General features: G+C 40.5%; 1 protein-coding gene across 13 annotated transcripts in view; it reads right to left on the bottom strand.

Annotated features, from left to right (window-relative positions):
- The window catches only part of KALRN (kalirin RhoGEF kinase), a 534490-nt gene that overhangs the window by 173617 nt on the left and 347957 nt on the right, over positions 1-12916 (bottom strand). For 12 of the 13 annotated variants that reach the window (XR_008236018.1, XR_008236019.1, XM_052792838.1 and 9 more), the window contains exons 15-17: positions 10017-10183; positions 3248-3367; positions 322-540 (exon numbers count right to left, since the gene is read on the bottom strand). Coding sequence is in view for 11 of the 13 variants with exons in the window: in XM_052792838.1 (XP_052648798.1) it covers positions 322-540; positions 3248-3367; positions 10017-10183 (506 nt within the window). In the remaining 2 variants the exon portion in view is untranslated. The remainder of the gene's footprint in view (positions 1-321; positions 541-3247; positions 3368-10016; positions 10184-12916) is intronic. The other variant, XM_052792830.1, reaches the window with a different exon arrangement.

Genomic DNA, 12916 nt, shown 5'->3' with positions numbered 1-12916 from the left:
CCTGTTCAGGTAACAGGAAGGTTCATATGGACCTAATGTGTGGACGAAGGCATGCAAACATATGTAAAAAGACAAAGGGCAGCTTTTAAGGGCAAGCAGGGCTGACTGAAGCCACACTCTTCCTTCTTTTGGGATTACTCAAGGAAAAAAGAGAAGAACGAGCACTGCTCCTTAGTGGTATTAGCAGAGCGGGTATTTGGAACAGTTCAACACCCTGTGCTGATCTTGGTGAGAGGCAAGACCTTTGCACTGTACACTGAGGAGCTAACCCCCAGGCTGTAGCGATATGCTATGGCACAGATACGACACTGTTCAGCTCACCTGCTCAGAGGTTTTATAGAAAGCCACCGAGGCGTTGACAAGTTTGAGCCTGTCCTCCATCTTCAGCATCAGCTGCTGCCAGTGCAGGGCCACCTTTTCGGCACACTCTCTGATAGCATCAGCATCATAATGCCCAGCCTGTAGCAACACTTCGGCTTTCTGCTGAACCTGCAGGGCACTCTGGTGTGTCTTCTGTAAGGAAGTGGCATGAAAGAGGGACTGTGTATGAGGGGAAGAAAGAGAGGTTGTATAGATGTGCCAGATGTATGGTAGAAAGGTGAAGCGAGGTGTGAGCATGGAGATGTGAGAGAGTGAAACATTTTCAGAGAGTTATCTTCAGTTAACAGTTACTTTCGGCAAAGCATTTTAGTTTCAATTATTCACACACATTTGCAGCATGTTATTAAAGCTTGGGACAAGCAAGCACTGACTAAGATGGGTTAGCTCCACTGATCAGCTACTGCCCCTTGGGCAACAACCTGGGGTGGGGTTCCTGGTGGATCTATTGTGACAACCCCAGTGCAGGCAGCTGCTGTGCTGAGCTCCCACCCAGCCTGTACTCAGTGCTGACTACACCCCACACAATTTGCAGATACAAAAGCAAAACCAAAGAGTTGGCAAACTATGGGCCTAATCACCCTAATTTGACTCTTGCCAGGCAGTTTGCTGGCATCAGCAGCTTTACTCATGTGTGTAATTGTCCTGTCCGCAGGATACAAAACATCAACACCAAAAGATATGAAGATGCCTTACTAAATGGCATGAACTATATACAAATATCAGCCCCTACAAGATACATTTCTGAAAGTCAGTTCACTCATATTGGAGCTACACTATGCTACCTTTAAGGGCGGAGCTGGGGGCAGTCAAGCCATTTTCTCCACTGTTCCTCAGTTTATTCAGTAGCCACTTTACAGCAGGACTGAATTATCTGCCCCATTCCACAGCCTACATCAGCTCCTCTCAGAGTAACCGAGTGGTGGTTACACCTTCCTCTGTGGGTTGCTGGGAAGAAAATAGCCCCTGGCCCTTCACAGCCTCCTGAGTAACTGTGTTCAGGCATGGTTTAGTCCAATATTTGATTTTAATTTTCTGAACAGAAGCCCTAAAATCTCCCAAAGACTCCTCTGTTCTGCATCCCATTTGTAACTGCTGCTGACAAATTCTCATGTGATACTTTTATGATCTAATCCTTGAACCTGGAAAGAAGCTTGAAATCATCTGGTAATACACTGATGAATAATGCAATTTAGAGAAAGCTATTAGCAAAAAAAGGATTAATACTTTGCAGAAACATTCAGAAAGATGTTCAAGAACAACTGGTTAAATTTAATATCCAGCTGCTTTACTGATGTTAGAATTGTAATACTTGACTTTAAGGGATTTCAACTGAAAATCAATTCCACATCTAGAATGCCTTTAGAGAACAGCCTGCCCTGTGTGCTTTGCTGATCTCTTCCCCATATTGAGCTTTACACGCTTTAAATATTTAATCTAGTGTTTTCTCCCTTTGAAAACTTATTTTGCCCCTTACTGTGGCGTAACCCTCTTCTCCCTCTGTGATTCGCATTTACCACCAAATACAAGCACTTCCCCAATGGCAGCAAGCTGCGATACCACAGCCAGTGGGTGTCTTGTTCCCCACTGCTGTCTGGTGATGGCTGCCAAGATGTGGTCAGCACAGCTTGGTACCAGCCAGCTCATACACAATTGATAGAAAACTTCTTCCTTTTCCCTTAGGAGCTGCAACAGCTGCTCCTTCCTTACTGTGAGTGGAGCTGGATCAAAACAGTCATTAGCTGAGATTTAAACTCTATACTTACTAGCAACACTATAATGTATATTGACTTATTTAACGTTTACCAGAAGACATAAAGACACTTATCCCTCCCTAAACCAGGCATCTCTTCAAATCTCCATTATGGAAATATTATTTTCATAGTTTAAAGTTTGGTTTACTTTTGATTATTTTCAAGTATATATAAACCACAAAAAGGGATTTCCAACTTGTTCTTTGCTCTGTAAAAAGCTAACAATTAACATAATCTGGGAAGCATATACACCTTGTTAACCAGGACCAGGAAAAAGCAATGGACCCCCTTTCTAGCAACCGGAGTGAGCAAACCCTGTGAGTGCAGGGTTTGTTCATAATGACAAAGATATATAAAGTACTGAGCCCAACTATGAGTCTTGTAGTACCCTACTCAGGGGAGTCCATAGCCCTCCACTACCTTCTCATTCAAAGGAAAGCAGCTCAGAGAAGGTGCTATTCCTCCTGCCATGTCCTGGCCCTGTGAGTGAGGCAAATGAGTTGGCTCACAATTAGTTTTCAAGGGCCAGGTCAAAGATGTGTTACTCCAGGGCAAGCAGGGGCAAAAGATCAGTTTAGCAGGCAATTCTTAAAAATAGCCCCTCTTTCCTCTTCTTCAAAGTTATTTGAGAATGTGGGTTTGAATGAATGTCTCTTCTGCTGTCCACAAAAGGAGAGCTGAATGAAACAAAGATTTCATGTGAGAGCATTATCGAGTAACAAAGATATTCATAAATGAATGCTGTGAAATGATCTGTAAATCGTGAATGTGAGAAGAAACTAACTTCACAAACTTCACTAAATTTCCCATTTTCAGATCTCTTTGTGAATTTTAGTCTTCCTATTTTTTTACCAAAGAAATTCTCAGGACATGTGTGAGAGTCATTTTCATGAATGGAAAGGCTGATATCTGACAGCAGAAGAATTAGCTGCAGATAATAAATAATTTATTTCACTATTAACCTCTGTCTGCATTACAAGTTTAATGATAAGTTGATTTTCTAAAGTTTTTATTCCTTTCCTTCCTTCAAGCAAGCAATGATTGATGCCCAAGAGATAACATTTTGTATGATGTTCACCTGGGAAGGAGAAACAAAGTTAACTTAGTCGTGTTACCTCTATGGCCAGCTGAAACTGCTCATGCTCTCGCTGGAGCTGCTCAGCTTCAGAGAGGGAGCTTGCATTGACAAGGCTTGCATTCAGCATTGATTCACCATTCCTGATCCAGCCAAGCACCTGTAAAGAAAGGATGTGCGTATGGAAAGGTTGCTTTAGTGCAAAGGTTTACGTAGTCACCAATCAGAAAATGCTTCAGCCTGGCTAACAAAAAGGTACTTTGCCCAGTGTGGTCTCAGGCTGAATCAGTGAGCAGAAAGAAATACTAGGATAAGGCCTTAATGACATTAATTTTTAGAGGGCAAAGATCTTATTGAAGAAGTTATTGCTTGAAGAATTAAAGTCCCAAAGTATTTACATGGATATTTGGAGAGCAAAGAGCTTTCATTTCCAAGGCTTGATCACAAAAATGAATGTTCCCCTATGCAAATACCCCAGGGCAAAACCACAGAGCATAATGAGGGACATTTGAAAGTAAACATAAAGATGTCTCTCTTTTTCAAAGTTCCAAGTGGAATCATGGACCTTGCAACTCCTTTCTGCTCCACTTGCCTGTGTTTCTTTCACACAAATGTCAGAGCTTAGCGGTGAGAAGGGAGAAGACACAGTTGGTTTCATCTGCCATGGAGTTAAGATGCAGTTGGAGTTTCCACCTGCACGCAGAGCTAGGGAGAAATCCCAGGTCTTGCATTTTATATTTAGTCAAGAGGCTTTACTTCAGGGATATTCAGATTATTTGTAGACATGCAACCCATGCTGTAAAGACTGCAGAATCAAATCCTAAATATACATAATTTATCTATCAAGCCTGTATTTATTCATTTAAGCAGCAACATCATATGCTATTTTAAGATGCGTGTTTGGAAAATTAGCACCCATAACACACGTGTAAGTTCTTGGCTGTGTTGTCTCAAAGCCTATTTTCTACCTGTGTAGGTGTAAAATTATTCCAATAAAGCCAGAAAGTTGCTGAATTCAATTCACAGATGCACAGGAAATCCTGACCGCCCAATCACTCCCTTAAATTTAGCTCGTGATTTACAAAGCTCCAAAATTGACTTTGCTGCAATATTCTACACAGTAATTTCCCTTTCGTGACATCATTTTCACCAAGTGATCCATTAAACTGCCTGAAAGAGGGATTTTCTGTTGTTTTGGTTTTTATCCTTACATCATGTGTCACCGTAGTTATAGCCATTCAGTTCCCTGTAGAGTAGGAAAATGAGTTTTCCCTAGGAGAAAGAAAGGGGAGCCATCTACACGTGTAGCTGACCCTAATTTGTAGAAAATTACATTCTGCTCAGTACAACAGTGTGGAAGATTTAATTTGTCAGCTTTGTCTCTTTCATCAGCAGGTGTTATTGTTCCTGTGGGAAATGCAACAAAGATTTAAAGGAAAAGAAATCGGGTTTTCATATGGCAATCTTTTTGGCCGCATTTTCTATCATCCATCAGACAAGAAAGCTACATTATTACCAACTACATGGTACCAAAAGCTGAAGTTATCCAAAAGATCACTGTATCTGAAAAAGACTTGAAGTGAGGACATCACAAAGCAAGACATGTTTTCACATGTTATATACTGTGTGTCCTGGTTTCTGCTGGGATAGAGTTAACTGTCTTCCTAGTAGCTGGTACAGTGCTATGTTTTGAGTTCAGAGCGAAGAATGTTGATAACACTGATGTTTTCAGTTGTTGCTCAGTAGTGTTTAGACTAATGTCAAGGATTTTTCAGCTTCTCATGCCCAGCCAGTGAGAAAGCTGGAGGGGCACAAGAAGTTGGCACAAAACACAGCCAGGGCACCTGACCCAAACTGGCCAACGGGGTATTCCATACCATGTGACGTCCCATCCAGTATAGGAACGGGGAAGTGGGGGGGCAGGGATTCGCTGCGCGGGGACTGGCTGGGTGTCGGTTGGCGGGTGGTGAGCAATTGCACTGCGCATCATTTGTACATTCCAATCCTTTCATTATTGCTGTTGTCATTTTACTAGTGTTATCATTATCATTATTAGTTTCTTCTTTTCTGTTCTATTAAACCGTTCTTATCTCAACCCACGGGTTTTGCTTCTTTTCCCGATTTTCTCCCCCATCCCACTGGGTGGGGGGGAGTGAGTGAGCGGCTGCGTGGTGTTTAGTTGCTGGCTGGGGTTAAACCACGACACTGTGATATATCCTGGCTTGGGCCATTTAGTGTAGAAAATACTGAGTATGTATGCTAAAAATGCAGCAGCTTTTTTTTTTTTTTTTTTTTTTTAAACGATACAATCAGGGCATGACAGCATCCTCTTGGGAACAGCTTTCATTTGAGCTGAAATTTTCAACGCATGCCATGGAGTTTTTGACACAGATTTCATACAAATAACTGAGTCTCTAAATAGAAAAAAATCACTGGAAACCTCAATCTTAAAACAAAGCAACTTGACCAGTGAAAAGCTAATAGGCAACAAGGTTGAGTAAGGAGGAAGGGGGACCATACAACTGAACTGAGCCAGGCTTCCTCTAGCGTTAATGGTACATGTGCATTCCTCTGCACAACTGTCCTGTTGACTCAAAAATATTCAGGGTGAAGGAGTTCAGGTCAGGCTCTGATGGACTACATCTCGTCAGCAATGCTTGCAGCACTCTTCTTGACCAAGGCTGCTGCCCTGCAAGTTGTGCACCTCCCTCCTTCCCCCAGAGTGCGAGTTCAGGCGCTCACTGTGTGGCTCCTACACTCCCCCTTGCAGGCCCAGTGAGCACTCAAGCACTAGCAAATTTTCCTTGGAAGAACTTAAATAATGACCCCATTCTATTTCCAAAAGTCTAACGCTTAAATGTCAGAGCCTCATCTGGGACTGCATCAGCTTTTTCCATAGTAATGATTTGCTCTTAGTTTTTTTTCCTCTTCTTTGTGTGTGTGTTGTTTACATACAGCAAGAAAAAATTTCAGTTGCATACCCAAAGCTTCTTAAGTCTAAGTGCAAAAACCAGTCACCTGCAGAGTCTTTCACTGTGTCACTAGTTTGGAAGTAGACTGTGAAATGGCTGGAAGAGAGCATTTACATATTTGTATCTGGTTTACAAGACCTGCTCACAAACCGACTCCTATTAGAATATGTATAGAAGCTGCTAATACAGCACCAAGACACTTCTCTGATCATTTCCTGTATTAAAAGATTCCCCATTACCTGGCAATGTGCAGACAGGCCAACAGCAAAAGATGGCTTTAAACAGACACTTCCTACAAATTACAGATTTTATCAACTTTGTAAAAGCAGTGATTAAATAATTCTGGAATTAAATAAATCTCCAAAGACTCTCTTAAAAAGCCTAACCTTTTTTTTTTATAATGGAGAAGCAGAAACACACTGACAGCATCTTAGATAAAAGCCACTTGCCACTGGAGAACAATTTCACTGCAAGGCACGGGTTGTCTAACACGGCAACTACCACAGTTCTGAAACAACTCCAACCTTTGATTCCAATTTGCTTAAAACAGGCTACACTCCTGTATATGGCTCCTCTGTAATTAAACAATAGTACTAAATTCTTCTAAAATTCATACCCGGAAATTCTACCATCTTCACTGAGCACAGAATCAGATGCTACAGGAAAAATAAAGAGTGAGGCACCCCTTGTGCAGCCTTCCTTCAGAAACGAGAGCTCTGTGTCACGTAGTGTTTCTGTCTGCTGGTTTAGTTTAGTCAGAATGCCTTCCTTGGTGTTTCTTACAAGACTTTAGGCCTTGCTAATGATACCCATCAAGTAACATTGGAAAAGTTTTTGAAGTTTAAAAGGCAACATAACGTAAGTGAATCTTTTACATCTCTGGACCCTTTGCAGCTTCTTTGAGAGGCTCTTACTCCCACAGACACAACCACCAGCAAGGACACCTTTTGGTAATTTTAGCCATGTTCAAAACTGCATCAGGTTTCCAGGAGTTCTGTGACATTAGATTGGGAAAAAAACAAATATATTCAGTGTCTCTCAAATGACAACTTCCCATCATTCTTTGGGCATATTCATCTGGAAACAAATCTAATGCCAAACAGCACAAGTGGATGGATAACAGGCACATGAAAATGAATAAATACACTTCAAAACAACCTGAAAAGTAAGTGTAGTGGGACACTGTGACAATATCCGGAAGTAAACTAGGTCAAGTTCAACACTTATCAAAAAAAGAAATAAAACATACAAAGATAAAATAAGGGGATAGGGAAGCCAAACAGCTGCAAGCACAGCATTAGAGAGTTTGTTTTTTAAACTGATCTCCACAACTCCTTTCTGCTATTGCTTTTATGTAAGCAATCCAAGCTCTGTAGTTTCTGTCAGAAATGAGTGGGATCCAAATGAGGGGAAACCAGTCTTGAGTGGGATCTTTCTTAATAACAAAGAGTTTGTGAATCACTGATCTGTACTATTTCCACTCTAAAGCAGTTCACAGAACATCTCATTTGGAATTGTTCTGCTTTAATGGCCCCAGACTTTGGTTCATTGTCTCGGCATTCGAACACTTGGTAAGTATGATATGAAGAAGAAATCCCTGGTAAATGAGAATTAAATAGATAGGGACAGTTAAAAGACACTGTATTTCCATGAGCCATTATATCAAAATGCAAATACATGTCCACGTAGCAGCCTTGACCAATTTTACTATGTCAGCAGAACTTAACCACAGCTACAATAGGTGTCTTGCAGCAACTACATCTTAACTGATTCACAAGAGTGAGAGCAATTTGGTAATGAGATCATCCATCATCTCAGATGCACCAAAATGAAAGTGAAGGAAATCTGGACCAGACTGGAGATGAACTACAAGCCAAAATCAATATTTTTCCCAATTTCACTACATGGTTGGGAATATGACTCACCTACAGGATACCAAATAGGGCACAGATATATTTTAACTTGCCTCTTTCTAAGGGAAACTGTAGCTGTGGTAATTTATAGGTTAATAAGCAAAGGAGTCCTTAGTATTCAGCTGAACAAATAAAATGATTCTTCACTACTGGTTTGCGGAAAGGTCACATAGTAAGGAAGGCTCTGATGGTCCCAAGCTCTGTTAAGGAAATGCTAATTCAAGGCAGCTGTTCTCCTCTCACAGTAAGTATTAGCCAGTTCAGTCCTAAACCCATTTCCTTTGGTTAGATTTTGGGTTGTAAAATAGTTAAGGCCCAGCAGTCACTTGATAATGAGGCAAATAACATCAGATACCTGCAGAGAGTGCTGCACTGCCACTGTATGGCTCCAGGAGCAGCTGCAGGTCTGGCCGACTGGCACTTCATCATGGTCAAGCAGGCAGTGAGACTTGGTCAGCTAGCAATAACCTGCATTTTTAGCATTTCTGCTACACATATTACTCCTCTCTATTTTCTATCATAAGTTAAAATGCTCTACTTCATCATAAATCTACCACACACAACTCCAAGCTTTGCTAAGTTGTGTGTAAAAAAAACTTTGGGAACCTATGCAAAAAAGGATACACTTCATGATCATGTTAAGGTGGTGATTATGAATATCACGGAGTCTGGTGGTTTTTTTCAGAAGAAAGCCAAAGCACTCTATAAACCTCTGGAGCTTCATGAGGAGTAGGACTTCAATTATCACAAATGCAAAATGACTACATTTTCAAAATAAAAATTTAGGAGAGTTCTGTGCTACTTTCATTTAGGGTTGAAAAATATTCACATCAAAGTGGACTTTGAAAGAAAAAGTATGCACTGGTGTTGGTGCTGCCAGCTTCTAGCTTGAGAGTTGTCTGAGGAATTTTTGCCAGCAATGATAAAACAATTCAGATAAAGCATCACTCAGATATTCACATCTGAAGAAAGAATAACCATGATCATGTGTACTGAGCACTCAGGATATTGTTGTTTGTTTGGTTTTTTTTTAGTAAACAAAGAAGCAAATCTTTTTCATGAACACCTTGTAGTATTTGGAAAAAAACCCCACACCACCACCACGCCCCGCCTCACCCGCCCCCCCATTTGTACTGGTAAAAAGGAAACCTGAATATTCCAGGTGTCTGGAAAAATGTTCCTGGTTTTCCTAATGAAACCAAGACCATTCCATTGAAATCCAGACATACACTGAAGAGTGAACCCACCTATGGATTAGGAAGCAGAAAGTGTAGTGTTATCCTGTGTAGCAAAGGAAAACAAAGAAATGTGAGGCATCCCAATTAAATATCAGGGGAAACCTAGGGTAGCAGAACATGACTGCCTATGCCAGGATGAAATCTGGAGGAAAGACATGTAACAATACTAAGATGGCTAAACAAGTCCTAGGATCTAGAGACATAGACAGAATTTTTTCTCTCACCCACATGTTGAAGATTCCTGCAGGTTAGCAGATGTATAGCAAAAAATGAAAAGGTGAAACTACTGTAATGTCATACTTGACCTCCCAGCTCAGTTATCCTTTGCTTTGGGCCAGTTCTCCACAACAGCTTAAGTCTGGATCTCAAACCACATCATTATATTCCCAGAACACATGGAATTTGAGGCAGCTCCTCCAGTTGAGAAGTTATGGGGTCAGTTCTGCACAGACTTCCCATAACTATTCATGAAGCCAAATAAATGCACACTAGAGGGAATAGAGCCCTTTGTTATTTGTAAAGGGTCATGCTACAATCTGTCAGCAAATCAAGTACTGTTAAGGAAAGGGGGATTAAGATTGTCCACTTCAAAGTATGTGACTTGGCAGAGGCTGGTTTAGCAGTTTGCATGTATGTACTGGCTGAATACTCATTTATGACCCTCAGGTGTGGTTAAAAACTCTCACCTGCTTGACTTCAGCCTGTAGGTGCCGGAGCTGTAGGCACTGCTCTAACCTCTTGTGAGTTTGGTCAGCGTTAAGCTCCAGCTCATGCTGTTTCTCATGAAGGAATTCCAGCAGTTCTTGAACCTGTGTCGCAAGATCAATGTCTTTTTCACAGATCAGCTCAATGCCTACAACATGCAGAGAGAGAGATCATTGCACTTATTTGAAAATTCAGTTGTTGCACAAATGTAAGCTTCAAAATTTTTTGCCAACTAACACATTGATTTGCAACTCTGAGTAATTCTCACTAAACTCTCTCACATGTAACACTTGGCTTTCACAGTTTCCTGTTCTGCATCACTACATTTTTCTACAAAGTAGTGTTTCTCTGGTGATCATTGCTCATCTCACCCATCAGCATCTGGCTAGTAGGACATGATTTAAGCACAGCCTTGCTCAAAAACTTGCATGCACATCGAATTAAAAAAAGACAGAAAACCCCTCCCTTTCTTACAGTAATTCATTAACTTATATTTTAGAAATGCACGTTGAAAAGAACTTAGAAGAGAAAAAAAGATGAGGAAGAAAATAGAAAAGTGAAATACAGGAAGTGAACTCTAGTTGCCAGATCTACGGTAGTGCTACAAAAGTTCATGGAACTCCACAGTGCAAACTTTTTTTCCATCTGGGCACTTTAAAGGATAGTTAACAACAATTTAGTTTAAACCAACCTACAGTTCATTCAGAATTATTCCACAGACTGACTTTCATCCAATCCTTCCATACCAGAGAGAAAAGGTAGCTTAGTACCACATTCCCCATCTCTTGCATCCTGCATGAAATTGATAAACCCCTGAGTGACCTGGTCTGATTTCATAGCTGACCCTGACTTGATCAGGAGGTTGAAATAGAGACCTCCTGAGTCTCTTCCTACCTCCTGAATTTTCTTATGACCCTACAAGCCTTGTGTATAGTAGTTACATGAAATACAAGGCAGAGCTTCACATCCTCCTTCTTTATTACTCTGGTGTGATAGCATTGCTGGGTACATTAGCAGTGTAATTGTGAAAGTTTGGCCTGGAGGAAATATGATGTCATCTCATGTTACTGTAATGCCTGTGATTGCAAACTAACAAAGACCCAACTCTTCCCTTATTGAGGTCTACTGGAATTTTGCCATTGGCCTCAATACAGGGAGGATCAGGAACCTAATATAAAAATAATCAGATAGCAGTAATGCTGAGAAAACACTACACTTTTCTCCAAAGCCATTTGATTTCATGGAATAATAGGACATTAAAAAAGAAATGTGTTAATTAGAAGCTGCTGTACAAAAGGCTTGGACATTATTTTTAAAACCCATTTAGAAAGATACCTTTTCTTCCCCCCTTATCCTCCTCAGAGACTTGTGACTTTCTTTCTCTCTCTCTCACAGTGGTATCTACAGAGGACAGTACACAAAACAAGTATGACCTTATGATTGACCCTATCCCCTTTTTCCTCGTTTCTGGTTTTATCAGAAAAAGCATGTGGGAATGCAAGTGATTGGCTTATTCCCCCTCCCAGCCAAAACAAAACAGTTTCTTCATTACCAGATAAAGTGGAATGGCCCCTGGCTTCCCATTTAGAACTGGAAATTTAATATATGTTTCTATTCTTGGGAGTAAAGTTCTTTTCAATTGCCAGACATCAGGCATTGTTGCTACAATTAGCCTGCATATGGTTCTGTATCCTCAGGACATGATGGCTTTTTGTATGCTTGACTTCACCACACCTATTCAATATTAAATGCGCAGTTTTCCTTCATGCACACTCAGCTGGGATGGTTTTGATTGTGCTAACTCATCAGCAGCAACCAGTGAACTGCCTGGGATGCTATCCAAGGGCAGCCTGCGCTCCTATGATGAATGATCTGCCCTTTCTTGCTTGTCATATGTCACGCAGATTTATTCTACAGTGCCAGCACATGCGGTGAGAGCACTTATTCTTCTCAAAGTCTGGTTTGCAAAATAGAAAGCCTTGTTTTGAGAATAATTTCATACAGATTATCTTTATATTGTGTTTTCATAGATAGAAAAGCACAGCTGATTTTCTGATAAACTGAACTTGGTTGCCATTTCCTTCACTTGATATCTGCTGCACTGCTTGAGACAAGTGAAGGATAATGAACTGAAAACGTTTTAAGAAAATATTACAGAAAAGAGTACCGAGCCACACTAACTGGCATCCTACAAAACATACATTAGTTATACCTAAGCTATATGCAATGTGAGATACTATGCAGTGAAGGAAGGAGTACTGCTTTTTGACCTGTACAAAGCTGGTTTGAAACTGCTTTGAATCTGTTCTTAGGCTGAACTATTAAAAGCCTGCGACAGGAAAGTTTACTATCCTCTTCCCTGCAATATAAACTATAGTTATAACTACCTATAAGGACATCACAAACAAAATGAAATAGGTTTGCATTTCCTTTTTAAGTAATGATGTTAGCTTGACGACCGGGAAAAAAAAGGGCTTTGAATTTTCCATATAACAGGTAGGGACTGTATAAATCTCCCCAACATCAGCTTTGCAGTGTATTTCAGGCTTGACTTAGACAAATTGCTTCTAAGATATAAAAAGATAGCTCTGTAAACCATGAGTGACTCCTAACTGTGGAGCTCATTATGACAATGATACTGACAATGTGAATAGACTTTAATAATCAAATAAATTTGTGCAATCAATTAATCAGCTATTAGAGTGTAGCTACTTTTAGTACCTAGAAGCAGAATGACTAAGGTGTGTATGCTAATGAATTACATGAACGCATCATCACTGCAGCTCAGGTTGAAGTGTTAAATCACAGCTGAATTATGATCCTAAACTTTCCATAGGAAATGGATTTCTCAGAAGTGTCCAAGCTGCCACTTTTGGAAACA

Source organism: Harpia harpyja, chromosome 7 (assembly GCF_026419915.1).
Source record: "Harpia harpyja isolate bHarHar1 chromosome 7, bHarHar1 primary haplotype, whole genome shotgun sequence".
NCBI classification, from domain to species: domain Eukaryota; kingdom Metazoa; phylum Chordata; class Aves; order Accipitriformes; family Accipitridae; genus Harpia; species Harpia harpyja.
The sequence above is the reverse complement of the archived record's forward strand: the minus strand, read 5'-3'. Positions and strand labels throughout refer to the sequence as shown.